General features: G+C 42.4%; 1 protein-coding gene across 6 annotated transcripts in view; it reads left to right on the top strand.

Moving 5' to 3' along the window:
* Positions 1-12,063, top strand: part of LOC138683372 (zinc finger protein 462-like) — a 121,377-nt gene extending 109,314 nt beyond the window's left edge. For 4 of the 6 annotated variants that reach the window (XM_069775072.1, XM_069775074.1, XM_069775077.1 and 1 more), the window contains exons 11-13: positions 1,324-1,450; positions 8,562-8,676; positions 9,824-12,063. In XM_069775072.1, the coding sequence (XP_069631173.1) occupies positions 1,324-1,450; positions 8,562-8,676; positions 9,824-10,028 (447 nt within the window). In that variant the 3' untranslated portion in view covers positions 10,029-12,063. The other 2 variants (XM_069775076.1, XM_069775078.1) reach the window with 2 other exon arrangements.
* Positions 12,064-13,430: the final 1,367 nt, after the last annotated feature.

Genomic DNA, 13,430 nt, shown 5'->3' on the forward strand with positions numbered 1-13,430 from the left:
CACAGGGCACACAGTCCTTCACAAACTGCTCCAGCATGGATCCTCTCCACAGGTTGCAGTTCCTGTCAGGAGAACCTGCTTCTGCAGGGGGTCTCCATGGGCCACAGTTCCTTCAGGGAATATCTACCTGCTCCAGTGTGGTCCTCTCCACAGGCTGCAGGGGAATCTCTGCTCTGGTGCCTGGAGCACCTCCTCCCCCTCCTTCTTCTCTGGCCTTGGTGTCTGCAGGGTTGTTTCTCACACTTTTTTCCTCACTCCTCACACTGCCATGTAGTGTTTTACCCTTAAATGTGTTATCATAGAGGCACCACTGGCTTCACTGATTGGCTCAGCTTTAGCTAGCCATGGGTCCGTTGCAGAGCTGGCTAGAATTGGCTCTGTCTGGCACAGGGCAGCTCCTGATCTCTTCTCAGAATGTGTACTGTCTTAAGTTATTGTCATGGTTTATCCCAGCCAAAACCAGCAGTTATATGCTTGTATTGGGTGGACGTGGCAAGGTTTTTGTAGCGGGGGGGGGGGGGCTGCAGGGGAGGCCTCTGTGGAGGGGGTTCACGGGCTGCCCTGTGTCGGACAGAGATGGTTCCAGCCAGCTCAGTAATGGACCCACCACTGGCCAAAGCTGAGCCCATGAGTGAAGCTGGTGGTGCCTCTGTGAAAACATATTTAAAAAAGGGCAGTAAATGACAGAGACAGTAGGTGGGAATGCAGAGAGAACAAGGAAACTGAGACGAGGAGGGAATCGGGGGAAACAACAGAGGAGTAGGAGGTGCTCCATGGTGGAACAGATACTCTCAAAGGGACTCCAGTCCATGGAAAACCAACACCAGGGCAGCTACTCTCCCATTCCATGCCCCCCACCCGCAAAAATCCATAAGAACAGTTGATGACTTGGGCTCTGCCTGTCGAAGTGGTCACTCAGGTCCCATCTTTACACACGTGAAGCTGAATAAAGCATTCACAAAGGATTTTTCTGCAGTGATGGTGTGCAATAGAGATGCTTGACCCTATCAGTTTTACACTCCCATGAGAGGGGGGATACAACAGAGTGCTTAGCATTGCTTTGATTTTTTACTTTCAATACCTCAAAATGAGGGAAGCTTCTCAAATAATAGGATCATTTTGAGAAGCAAAATGGAGAAATTCAGTATAAAAAAGGAAAGAAGAATCATTAACAGTGAATGTAATTGTGTTTGAAGGGAAACGAGTATTAATTTGACTAGGTGCCTGATAAATTTCCCATTTCAGCCTATAGCCTTGTTGGTGGGTTGTTTTTTTCAGTAGTTGATGATGGTGTTTATTGTTGACAAAACCATTTCTTTTAAGGTGAGTCGTAATTTTGAGCTGGTTGGACGGGTTAACTTGGATCAGCTGGAACAAATGAAGGGGAAAAGAGAGGGCTCCAGCAGCGATGATGAAGAAAAAGAGTTAAGCCACAAGACTGAAGAAAGAGGTCAGTATAGTTGCTTTTTCTTTTATGCTGGATACTGTAATGGACTGTCACAGATGGAGTGATGCGCTTCACTCGTAAGAAAGAAGTAGCAATATGTTTACTGATATAAAACAGCAATTTAACAAAGTTTGATATTAAATGCAACAGTGGTTTAACAAGATTTGATGGCAAAGTTCACTTGATAATTTACTGCATAGAGGACAGGGTCAGACAAAACTGTCAGGGAGACCCTCCCATTGAGTCATGAGGTTCAGAAAGGACCCCCTTGAGTTCTAAACTCCTTCTCAGAGAGGAGTTTAGGTGTGACTGGATCCAGACTTAGTCCCAGACTTGATCAACAGTTTATGCCTAAAGCATTATATATGCGCAATCAATCCTTTATATCACTTAGTTAGGATTTCAAAGTTTGTCATGCTATTAATCACTTACCGAGAAACTGTTGTGATAAGGAATCTCTCAGCCTCGAGGAGTAACCTTGAGAGCTCAACGGGCCTTGGGCTGTCCACTATTTATGGAGTAAGATAATTGACTCATAGTCATATTTACATACCGACTACAGATGTTAGTTTCTTCCACATTTGGCTTGAGTTGGACATTGACCAGCATTGTGGTTAGGTGGGCGCATTGTTCAAATTAGCCCTTGGCTACTGTGTTGTTATCTGTCTCCCCTGAATCCACTTGACCAGACACATCCATTAGGACCACCACTGGTGGTTATCATCACTTGAGCAGGGTTACGGGAAATACAGGTCAGGTTGGGGGGGGGGGAGCACACCGCCACATGAACCCTGACATTTCCATCAAGCAAGATCAATTGTTGACTCAACATCAGATTCCTTAAGTCGTGGAAGCTTGTCAGTATGGGCAAAATGGAGCTTTTGTCAAGACACTTCCTGGAGGAATTTTGTGTTTCTAATGCTTATGACAAGATTTCTGTTTAAGAAAACCAAATCATGCTCCAAAAAAAAATGTTATGAGAAAATGCTGGCAACATCTGTGACTGTGCAGATGACATCTATGAGGGCTTAGAAAAATACGTAAGTGGAGTATTTTAGTGGGCTGTCAGATTATTCTGTGTTGGTAACCCATGTTCAGCTTTGCTGCTCCACGTTATACCAGTGAGGGATATAGTTCAGTGGCCGAGCTTATTTTGGGGCTATTGTCTGCCCAGTGCTTACAAAGCATTCCTTCCCTCCTCTCTGTGAGAGCTTACCCTTTTGCCATTACTTTGGTCAGCAACTCTGAAGCCAGGGTAGTTCCATTCCTTATCTTCAAATCACTGTTCCAACTGTGCACTTTACATTTGTGCCTAAATTCACATCTATGAATAATCCCACTGAGTTCAGTAAGTCTTATTCATCTGTTTATTGTTCAGATGGTTAGCTGAGTAGGGATAAAGAAAGGTAGTTCTTGGTGAATTGGACTGGGGGGGGGGGGGGTTGTGTGTTTTAGTGCTTGTTTGGGGGGGTTTTGCCTTTAATATTAAAATAATTTTAGTGCAAATATCTGGTCCTGACTGGAATACTCCAAGTATTCTCACAATCTGCTCTATAGTACATGATTTCATCAATCGAATGCAATATGTTTGCAATTCTTGTTCAACAGTAAAAGGAGCTTGATTTGAACTAATAACTGCAGTGAGCCTTGTCATGCCTAATCATCAGGTTCCAGGAGTCATCCAGCCTCCTGATGCTGACTGCATTCTGCCAAGTTTCTATGTAGTTATAACTAAAAGCATGCTGCCATGTTTACCTTTTTCCTTCTGAAATTTCAGTTTTCAATTGAAAACTCATTTCAAGTTCATTCAAGAGTTGTTCACTGTCCTGGTTTCAGCTGGGATAGAGTTAATTTTCTTTCTAGTAGCTGGTATAGTGTTATGTTTTGGATTTAGTATGAGAATAATGTTGAGAACACACTGATGTTTTCAGTTGTTGCTAAGTAATGCTTATACTAAGGCAAGGATTTTTCAGGTTCTCATGCCCAGCCAGCAAGAAGGCTGGAGGGGCACAAGAAGTTGGGAGGGGGCACAGCCAGGGCAGCTGACCCAAAGTGGCCAACGGGGAATTCCATACCATGTGACATCACATCTAGTATATAAATTGAAGGGGAGTTGGCCTGGGGGTGATCGTTGCTCGGGGACTAACTGGACATCGGTCGGTGGGTGGTGAGCAATTGCATTCTGCATCACTTGTTTTGTATATTCCAATTCTTTTATTATTATTATTATTATTGTCATTTTATTAGTGTTATCATTATCATTATTAGCTTCTTCTTTTCTGTTCTATTAAACTGTTCTTATCTAAACCCATGAGTTTTACTTTTTTTTCCCGATTTTCTCCCCCATCCCACTGGGGGAGGGGGAAGTGAGTGAGCAGCTGCGTGGTGCTTAGTTGCTGGCTGGGGTTAAACCACGACATTCACAAAAGAAAACATGTTTCCCCAGGTATTTTCAAAACTGTAAAAGTTAATGTTGCTAGATTCACAAGCAGTTTGTAGAACATGAAGGGGCCATTAACACTTCACTTTGAGTGTGACTGGTGATATCTTTATTTAATGAGGAAAAGAGTGAGTTAGATAAGAAAGAACTTTTATTGAAAAATATCCTCCATGAAGTCTGTATTAGCAGCTCTAAAAGAAATCGGGAGAGGAGCAGGAGGGATGTTGGTTTCACACGTTCCAAAGTTTGACATTATTAACTCTGCACCCTCATGTGGAAGTTTGTTCAAGTGTCTGTTCAGTGGGGGATGTGATCCTAAGAGCTTCAGAGCTGAAAGAATGAGTCTAATGCTTTGACTAAAGGAGAAACTTCCCCTAACTTGCAGCTGTAGCAGACATTAATGTTTTGTGTAGATCGGCAGCTAGAAAGGGATGAAGAGTCATGCTGTCTTTGTGAAGATTACGTCAGCACTACATACAAGCACATGTGCTGAAATGACCCTGGAAACCATGGTATCCAGACAGAGAAAAAGAAGGTACTATCAGCTGAGCCTCATAAATCCTTATAAACTCTACCATGGGAGAAAAAAAATAAAATTAAGATCATCATTTAAATTGACTTCAAGATACTTGAGATTCTTGACACTTATTATGAAAGTGTAAGAATACCACCTTCTAGGTTGGAGATTTCAATTTGCAGGAAGAAACAGACATAACTGTGCTTTGTGTGATCAGTAATTAAGCTAGGTATGATGTTTTAGCAATTTTGTTTATATTTTATTTTTTCACCTGCAGTCTTCTTTAATATCTGTGATTGGCTGAAAAAAAAATCTGTATTTGACTGTTTAAATGAGTGATCTAAAAATCATGCTTATTTCCCAAATTGTATTTCACTGCTGTTCTTTCCCAGCTTCCCTTTAGAAGTGACAGCTGTTAATTTTTCTCCTTTTCAGGTAATATCAGTTCTAATTTTTAATATTTTTTTTTACTAGAGTGGATAAAAATATGGAAAGTCCTTATGCCATCAACATTTATAAAAGTCCAAGTTCTACTGACTTTATCTTTTGCAAAATGGTATCTTGCACCTTATAGTGGTGGTCTTCAAGTGTCTAACTGACACAGGTGCTGAAGACATGGCTATCTGTCTTGGGTGCAGTGTCATATGTTAACGTCATCTTCTAGTTGATATTCACAAGCTGCTTCCAATTCAAAAAAATTTTCAGCCTATTAGGACAGGATGATACCCATGCTCATAAATATTGCCTGTAACAGTAGCTAATGTTGTCACAGCTTTCAAATTGCACCAAACTGTAATGTCTTATACCACTTGAATGCTTTTGCTGATTTTAGTCTTCATGGTGCTACCAGAAGGTAGGATTTGCCTAGAGTGTATCTTCAGTCTCTGAGTATCTGGCAGGAAATGCTGGCTCAACTCTCTTGTCCTGGTTTCAGCTGGGATAGAGTTAATTGTCTTCCTAGTAACTGGTACAGTGCTATGTTTTTGAGTTCACTATGTGAAGAATGTTGAAAACACTGATGTTTTCAGTTGTTGCTAAGTAATGTATAGACTAAAGTCAAGGATTTTTCAGCTTCTCATGCCCAGCCAGCAAGAAGGCTGGAGGGGCACAAGAAGTTGGGAGGGGACACAGCCAGGGCACCTGACCCAAAGTGGCCAAAGGGATATTCCATACGATGTGATGTCACGTCTAGTATATAAACTGGGGGGGGTGGGGGTGTGGGGATTGATGCTCGGGGACTAACTGGACATTGGTCAGCGGGTGGTGAGCAATTGTACTGTGCATCACTTGTATATTCCAATCCTTTTATTACTACTGTTGTCATTTTATTGGTGTTATCATTATCATTATTAGTTTCTTCTTTTCTGTTCTATTAAATCGTTCTTATCTCAACCCACGAGTTTTACTTCTTGTCCTGATTTTCTCCCCCATCCCATTGGGTGGGGGGGAAGTGAGTGAGCAGCTGCGTGGTACTTAGTTGCTGGCTGGTGATAAACCATGGCACCTCTGAAGTCCATGACTTCAGCAGAGCCAGGATTTATACCTCTGAGTCAAGCTGTGGCCTAGACTGACAGCTTAAGACTGATTTCTGCTATACTTAGGTACATCTTTCAAAGAATGGGCTGTTGGGATGCTGGACCAAAGAATCATTATTCCTCCTTGGAGAAGGAGGAGTTGGGCATACCATCTTAGCAGAGCTGAACTGCTGTGTCAGTTGGGAAGGTGTTGTGGGTTAACGCCAGTGGGCAGCTAAACCCCACACAGCTGCTCACTTGCTCCCTCTGCAGTGGGATGGGGGAGAGAATCGGAAGGGCAAAAGTGAGAAAAATTGTGGGTTGAGATAAAAACAGTTTAATACGGAAAGCAAAAGCCACATATGCAAGCAAAGTCAAATAAGGAATTCATTCACTACTTCCCATCAGCAGACAGATGTTCAGCAATCTCCCAGAAAGCAGGGCTCCATGACACATAACAGTATCTTGGGAAGACAAACACCATCACTCCAAACGTCCCCCCCTTCTTCTTCTTCTTCCCAAAGCTTTTATTGCTAAGCATGACCTCATATGGTGTGGGATATCCCTTTGGTCAGCTGGGGTCAGCTGTCCCAGCTGTGTCCCCTCCCAACTTCTTGCGCACCCCCAGCCTGCTCGCTGGCAGGGCAGCGTGAGAAGCAGAGAAGGCCTTGACTCTGTGTAAGCATTGCTCAGCAATAACTAAAACACCCCTGTGTTATCAACACTCTTTTGGTCACAAATCCAAAACACAGCACCATACAGAATACTATGAAGAAAACTTTATTCCAGCCAAAATCAGTACAGAAAGGAAAGGAATGGTTGGTTGCTGGTTGTACTGAGTTTGCGTGGCAAGGTTTTGGTAGCGGGGGAGCTACAGGTGTGGCTTCTGTGAGAAGATGCCAGAAGCTTCCCCTATGTCCAATAGAGCCAATGCCAGCCAGCTCCAAGACGGACCCGCCGCTGACCAAGGACAAGCCAATCAGTGACAGTGGTAGCACCTCTGTGATAACATTTTTAAGAAGGGAAAAAAAAGTTGTGGTGGGCACAGAAACTGCAGACGGAGAGAGGAGTGAGAACATGTAAGAGAAACAACCCTGCAGACACCAAGGTCAGTGAAGAAGGAGGGGGAGGAGGTGCTCCAGGTGCTAGATCAGAGATTCCCCTGCAGCCCGTGGTGAAGACCATGGTGAGGCAGGCTGTCCCCCTGCAGTCCAGGGAGGTCCACGGTGGAGCAGATATCCACCTGCAGCCCGTGGAGGACCCCACGCTGGAGCAGGTGGGTTCCCAAAGGAGGCTGTGACCCCGTGGGAAGCCTGCACTGGAGCAGGCTCCTGGCAGGACCTGCGGATCTGTGGAGAGAGGAGCCCATGCTGGAGCAGGTTTCCTGGCAGGACTTCTGACCCTGTGGGGGACCCATGCTGGAGCAGTGTGCTCCTGAAGGACTGCATGCTGTGGAAAGGACCCATGCTGGAGCAGTTCGTGAAGAACTGAAGCCCGTGGGAAGGACCCACATTGGAGAAGTTCGTGGAGGACTGTCTCCCGTGGGAGGGACCCCACGCTGTAGCAGGGGAAGAGTGTGATGAGTCCTCCCCCTGAGGAGGATGAAGCGGCAGAAAATAACGTGTGATGAAATTACCGTAAACCATTCCCCATCCCCCTGTGCTGCTGGGGGGGGTTGGTAGAGAATCTGGGAGTGAAGCTGTGCCCAGGAAGAAGGGAGGGGTGGGGGGAAGGTGTTCTGAGATTTGGTTTTATTTCTCATTACCCTATTCTGGTTGATTGGTAATAAATTGAGTTAATTTTCCCCAAGCTGAGTCTGTTTTGCCCGTGACAGTAATTGGTGAGTGATCTCTCCTGTCCCTATCTCGACCCACAAGCTCTTTGTTATATTTTCTCTCCCCTGTCCAGCTGAGGAGGAGGAGGAGTGATAGAACGTCTTTGGTGGGCACATGGCATCCAGCCAGGGTCAACCCACCACAGACATCATGTTCAGTATATAATTGGGGAGTGGGCTGGGGGGTGCTTTCTCTCTCGGTGTGGGAAGTGGCGGAGCATCGGATTCTGGGTGGTGAGCAGTTGCACTGTGCATCACTCATTTTGTATATTCTTTTATTAGTATCATTGTTGTTGTAACTTCTCTCCTTTTTGTTGTCCCAGTAAACTGTCCTTATCTCAACCCACGAGGTTCTTTTTTTTTTTTTTTTTCTTTCTCCTTTCTGATTCTCCTCCCCATCCCACTGGAGGGGTTGGGGAGGAGTGAGCGAGCGGCTGCGTGGTGCTTTGTTACTGGCTGGGCTTAAACCACGACAGGTATTAATACAAAACCTTGGCTGTTCATGTAGGTGTCTAAGTGGGAAGCACTCCATTATTTTGAAAGTCCCATTCCCCCTCCCCCCCCCCCCATTTTCATATTGTAGTTAATTGACCCTTTCTCATAGTGGCGAGTATAGAATTTTCACACCTTGCATTTTTAGGATAGGGAGGACAATTTCAGAAATACCTACTTTTTTAAAGGAAAATCTTTTGCTTCTTCAGGATATTTTTTCCTCCCTGAAGGGCAGCAGGGAAGATCAGAGTATAATCATAAAGGTCCCTTCTTGCCCTGATGCTCATGAATGTGCAGATAATTTTGTTATCTCCCAGAGTCCATGATGTATCCTGACAGTGGAGCTTCAGAGAAGCGCTTTCCATGTGAGTTCTGTGGCCGATCATTTACAGAGGGCTCTGAGTGGGAACGACATGTGCTCAGGCATGGCATGTAAGTTGGTTTGCAGACTCTTTTGCGTAACAGCTAAATGTAACAGTTGATCTTTGTGCATCTCCCCACCCATTCCTTCCTTCCCCCCCAAAAAAAACTGTAATGAAAGCAAACACAGGGATATGACAGATTATTCTAACAAGGGAAGAATTCTAACACAAACATTGTTGGATGCAATTATCAGATGTATTTACTCAACTAGATGCTTCTGTCCATCCTGTTTGACCCAGGAACCCAGAAATCCAAGGTAACTGTTGTTTTTAAACCTGTACCTGAATATCTCCATATGTCCAAACACCCTTCCAGTTTCAGACCTCAAACTGAAAGAAACTTTTATCTACAGATGGCCAAGGGTTTCCGGAATACAGATCGTTTCACAAATTCCCTCTGTTTGGGAGTTAAAATCTAGTGTTATCAAATCCAAATGTAGCACATAAATGTTCTTTACTATGATCCTAAAGCTTAAACTTAATTTCAAGTTGAATACCAGTTTGTTGGTCCAAAATTAACATTACTTGAGTCTATTGTTGATGTTAGCTTGCCAGTAGAACAACATGGAAATGGCAGCAAATTATATGGAATCTGGGTTTCTTTTGGCTTTTTCTCTTCCTTATTATTTCTCTTTAGCATGTTTGCAACTAAACTTGGAGTTCCAGTGCAAAGAATTATGTACAGAGAAGTGTTAAGGGCTTCAAATGAAGGAAAATCTCAATAAGCGTGCTCTCTCCCCAAAAATCGCACGGTGAAATTAATAGCAAAAAGCTTTTCCTTTCATGCTCATAAATATCAGTCCATGCCGTGAAGTAATAGGCATCTCTGGAACATTAATTTTCCTTCCCTTGACAAAGATCTGTTCAATAGAACAGATGTCTTTGCTGACTAGAGTTTCTTCAAAGAGGAGATCTCAGCCAGGATTACTGGCATGTGGAAGACATTTGAACGTAATATTGTAGCTAGGCTGTGGAGGGATAAAGGGTAAGAGAAAGTATTATTTCTTGTCTGTTTAAATAAAAGTACTTGAAATGTTGCAAATTTTAATAAGATTTATTGGTTTGTTAACTTTGGGAGAAGTACTCTCCCTATTTCCTTGTATCCAAAGCATGTTTGGATTGTAAAGGTTTCCATTTTCTGCTGCTTGGATTTTCAGGGCTCTGAATGAAAGTAAGCAAGGGACCAGAGAGGACAGCAAACTGAAGGACAACACAGAAAAGACTGTTAATACACTGGCAGTAGAAGAAAAGGAAAGCACTGAGAAAATGGTGCTGGACTTGTCCCACAACAGTGAAACTACAGTCAGTGTTGTAGCTGCTGACAAACCTCTCCAAGAGACCTCAGAGGCCAAAAATGAATAAAAATTTGGTGTGATTTTAATGAACTTACTTGAACAGTGGTGAATGGGAAGGGATGGGCAGGTGGGGTGGGCAGAAGGAAGAAACAAAGCTGCTTTTAGGAATGAATGATTTATTTTCAAAGCACTGGTACCTATGTGAGTGTGTGTATATTAAAGTTATTTAAATGATGGAATAAGTGGTTCCATTATATCGCTGCATCTTTTCTTCTGGATGTTGACAATGGGAAGTTACATTCATATTGGACTAATGAAACAACTCCCTGTGTGTCTACATTACACAGTGTGCTTTGCAGTGGAGACTTGTATTGTTTGCAAACAGAAGCATGGTTGGGGGAGGTGATGTAACTTTTCAACACACAGATTTTGGTGCATTTTTCTAATTTCAATGCATTAAGATTTTCCAGACTGAATGCAACTGCTTTAGAAAAGAAAACAAAAACAAGACAGAAACTGCTTTGCTTAAAACAGCCACCTGTTTCTTAATACCTCAAAATTAACAAAGGGACATCTCTGCATTTGTTAGTACTGCCTGTTGTCATTATGATTAAAGTAGAGAGACTGCTGGGCAAGGTGGTGAAAGGAGGAAGGAACAAAGTTTTAAAGAAAAGAAAACAAATTGTGCTTAAAATCCCGCTGTGGATTTTATTTCTTAAAATACTGTGATTTTTTTTTAATTATTTTAGTAAATAAAAAAAAAAAGAGAGAGAGTCTTTAATTTCTAGATAATGGTTTGTGAATTGCCATCCTTTATTCCAGGTAAGCTGTTTGTTAGTATTCAACTATAATTTTAGTATTTGATAGATTTCATGTGACTGATGTGTGGTTTTGTTTGCCATATGTTTATTTCCTATCAGCTTGAACTGCTGCAAAAATTACATAATTAACTTTCTCATGCAAAATGAGTAGTGGTGTTATTTTTTTTCCAAAGGGGAAGGGGACAGGGAAAAGAATTCCTGTGAATATAAAATTTGTTATTTCTGTGTTTAGCATTTTACAAAAATATTTTTTTTTAACTGAAGAACCAAACTAACAGCACAGCTATGCAGCTTATGGGCCACACATCGGTCCTCATAATTATTCTGTCAATTTTCAAATGAGCATCTATTCATCTCGCACCAGTACTTTCTGTCAAGATTGGTGTCATCATGTGTCTCCCCCCCCCCCCCGCCCCAGTCTGTAGGGTGGGGGGATGTGCTTTTTTTTATTTTGGTATAGTGGGAGAGAATGATGTCAGTTCTTGCATCTTTTTGCAAGAAGTGAAATAGTTACATACTACATTGAGTCTGGAGAGCTGATGGGAGTTGCTAATTTTTCCCCCTACTCCTTAGCTTTTAGCATGAGGGGAGCAGTATAGAATGAATAGGAATCTACATACCTTGTGGCTGATCCTGCACTTTTTCTTTGGTGGAAAACCTACTCAACTCAACAGCAATTTTGCCCGAATAAGGAATACAGGATCTGGTACCCATGGTATGTTCTAATTTTGAACAAAGAATTTCTTTCCAAAAAGTAGGAAATACTTGACTAAAACCTAGGTTTAGAAATGCATGTGTCTTCGTCTTGGGGGGGAGGGGTTAATTTGGGGGGGGGCAATAAAGAAGCTGCTGAGGAAATGTTGCCCTAGGCAGCTTCAAATAAAATTGATGGCAAAAATTGCATTTGTTGAATTAGTGATATTTGAGAAGCATGGTGTTTTGCTTTTAAAGATTCGTCAGTTGTGGGTTTGCAGGATTTTTGGGGGTTTTTTTTGGGGGGGGGGGTTGCTTTTTTTTGGAGGAGGAGGAGGGAGGGAGCATCATGTAGAAAACACACTGGAGAGAAAATATAAATTTTGTGCCTGCATTTGCTTTTTAATTGGCCTCATTTCAAATGTCTTTAAAAAGTTTCATACCTGGATTGAGTGTTTGTAATAGTTACAAAAAATGAAACAATTGTGACATGCTTTTATCGCTACTTTATTTTTCAAATAACATGTAAATATTGTAATCCATTGGATTTTGTTTTGCTAACCTGTTAATAAAAATATGGGACCGTTATCCTTTTAAGAAGCCTTGAAAGTTTGGGGTTTTTTTCCTTTTCCTAAAAATGTATATCTGATATATTGTGGACACGCATTTTAGATGCATTGTTATGTTGACTGTAATGATATAGAATTGAAAATAACATTTTTTTCATTGTTTAATTTATACAAAGGAATTTTTCAGAGTTTGGCAGAAGGAAATAAATAGCAAAGTGCTAACCCATTGGCTTCAGCACTTGGTATTTCCTGACTTTTAAATTACTGCTTTCTGATGGGGAATGCTGAAGTATTGTGCTGAAAGGTTTGTTCTTTTTTTAAAAAAAGGAAATTAAAAAAAAAACTGTAAAGGTATGTGGAAGGAAAGAGCATCTGCTCCATTAGAGGTATCTGGTCAAGGACCTTTTCAATGCAAAAAGAAATAATAAGACAAGGAGGAAGCCATAAACAAGAACATACAGGGACACAAACCTGACTGACATGATAAGGGAGGCAATGATGAGAATGAACCATGGTCAGTCACACTAAGTGATAAGCCTAATTCCCCTGGCATCCACTCATAGGGCAAGTGCTCCACCTCCCTGACCAGCTTGGGAATGTCCACTGAACTTGTTCCAATTTAGTAACATCTTCCTTGTATTGGGGGGGCCAAAACTGGATGCAGTCTTAACAAGTGCTGAGGGGGGATAATCACTTCCCTCAGTCTACTGGCTATGCTCCTCTTGATACAGACCAGGATACTGTTAGCCTTCATCACTGCCAGGACATACTGCTGACCCATGTTTAGCTTACTGTCTTCAGGTCCTCTTCAGCAGAGCTACTCCCCAGCCAGTCACTCAGTCCATAGCCTGTATCATTGCGAGGGGCTCTTCCTTCCCAGGTGCAAGACATGGCAGTTGTCCTTGTTAAATTTCATGAGGTTCCTGGTAGCCCATTCCTCCAGTCTGTCTAGGTCCCTCTGAATGGCAGCCCTACCCTTGAGCATATTGACTGCAGCCCCTGAGTTTGGTGTCATCCACAAATTTGATGAGGTGCATTCTGTCACCTCCACCAGATCACTGATAGAGGCATTACACAGGCCAGGTCCTAGGATAGACCCCTGCAGTACTCCACCTATAACTGGCCTCCAGGTAGAGTATGACCAATTAAACAATACCCTTTGAGCCTGATCATCCACTCAATTTTTCATCCATTTACTAGTCCACCCATCTAGACCATAACATCCCAATATGGATACAAGGATGCTATGGGAGACAATATCAAAAGCCTTCCTAAAGTCAAGGTATACAGCATCCATTGCTCTCTCCTCATGCACAGATCTATACTTTGCACAACAAAATGACATTGGGTTGGTCAAGTATGGATGACTATTCTGATTCACCTTCT

The sequence above is a fragment of the Haliaeetus albicilla genome, chromosome W (genome assembly GCF_947461875.1).
Source record: "Haliaeetus albicilla chromosome W, bHalAlb1.1, whole genome shotgun sequence".
NCBI lineage: Eukaryota > Metazoa > Chordata > Aves > Accipitriformes > Accipitridae > Haliaeetus > Haliaeetus albicilla.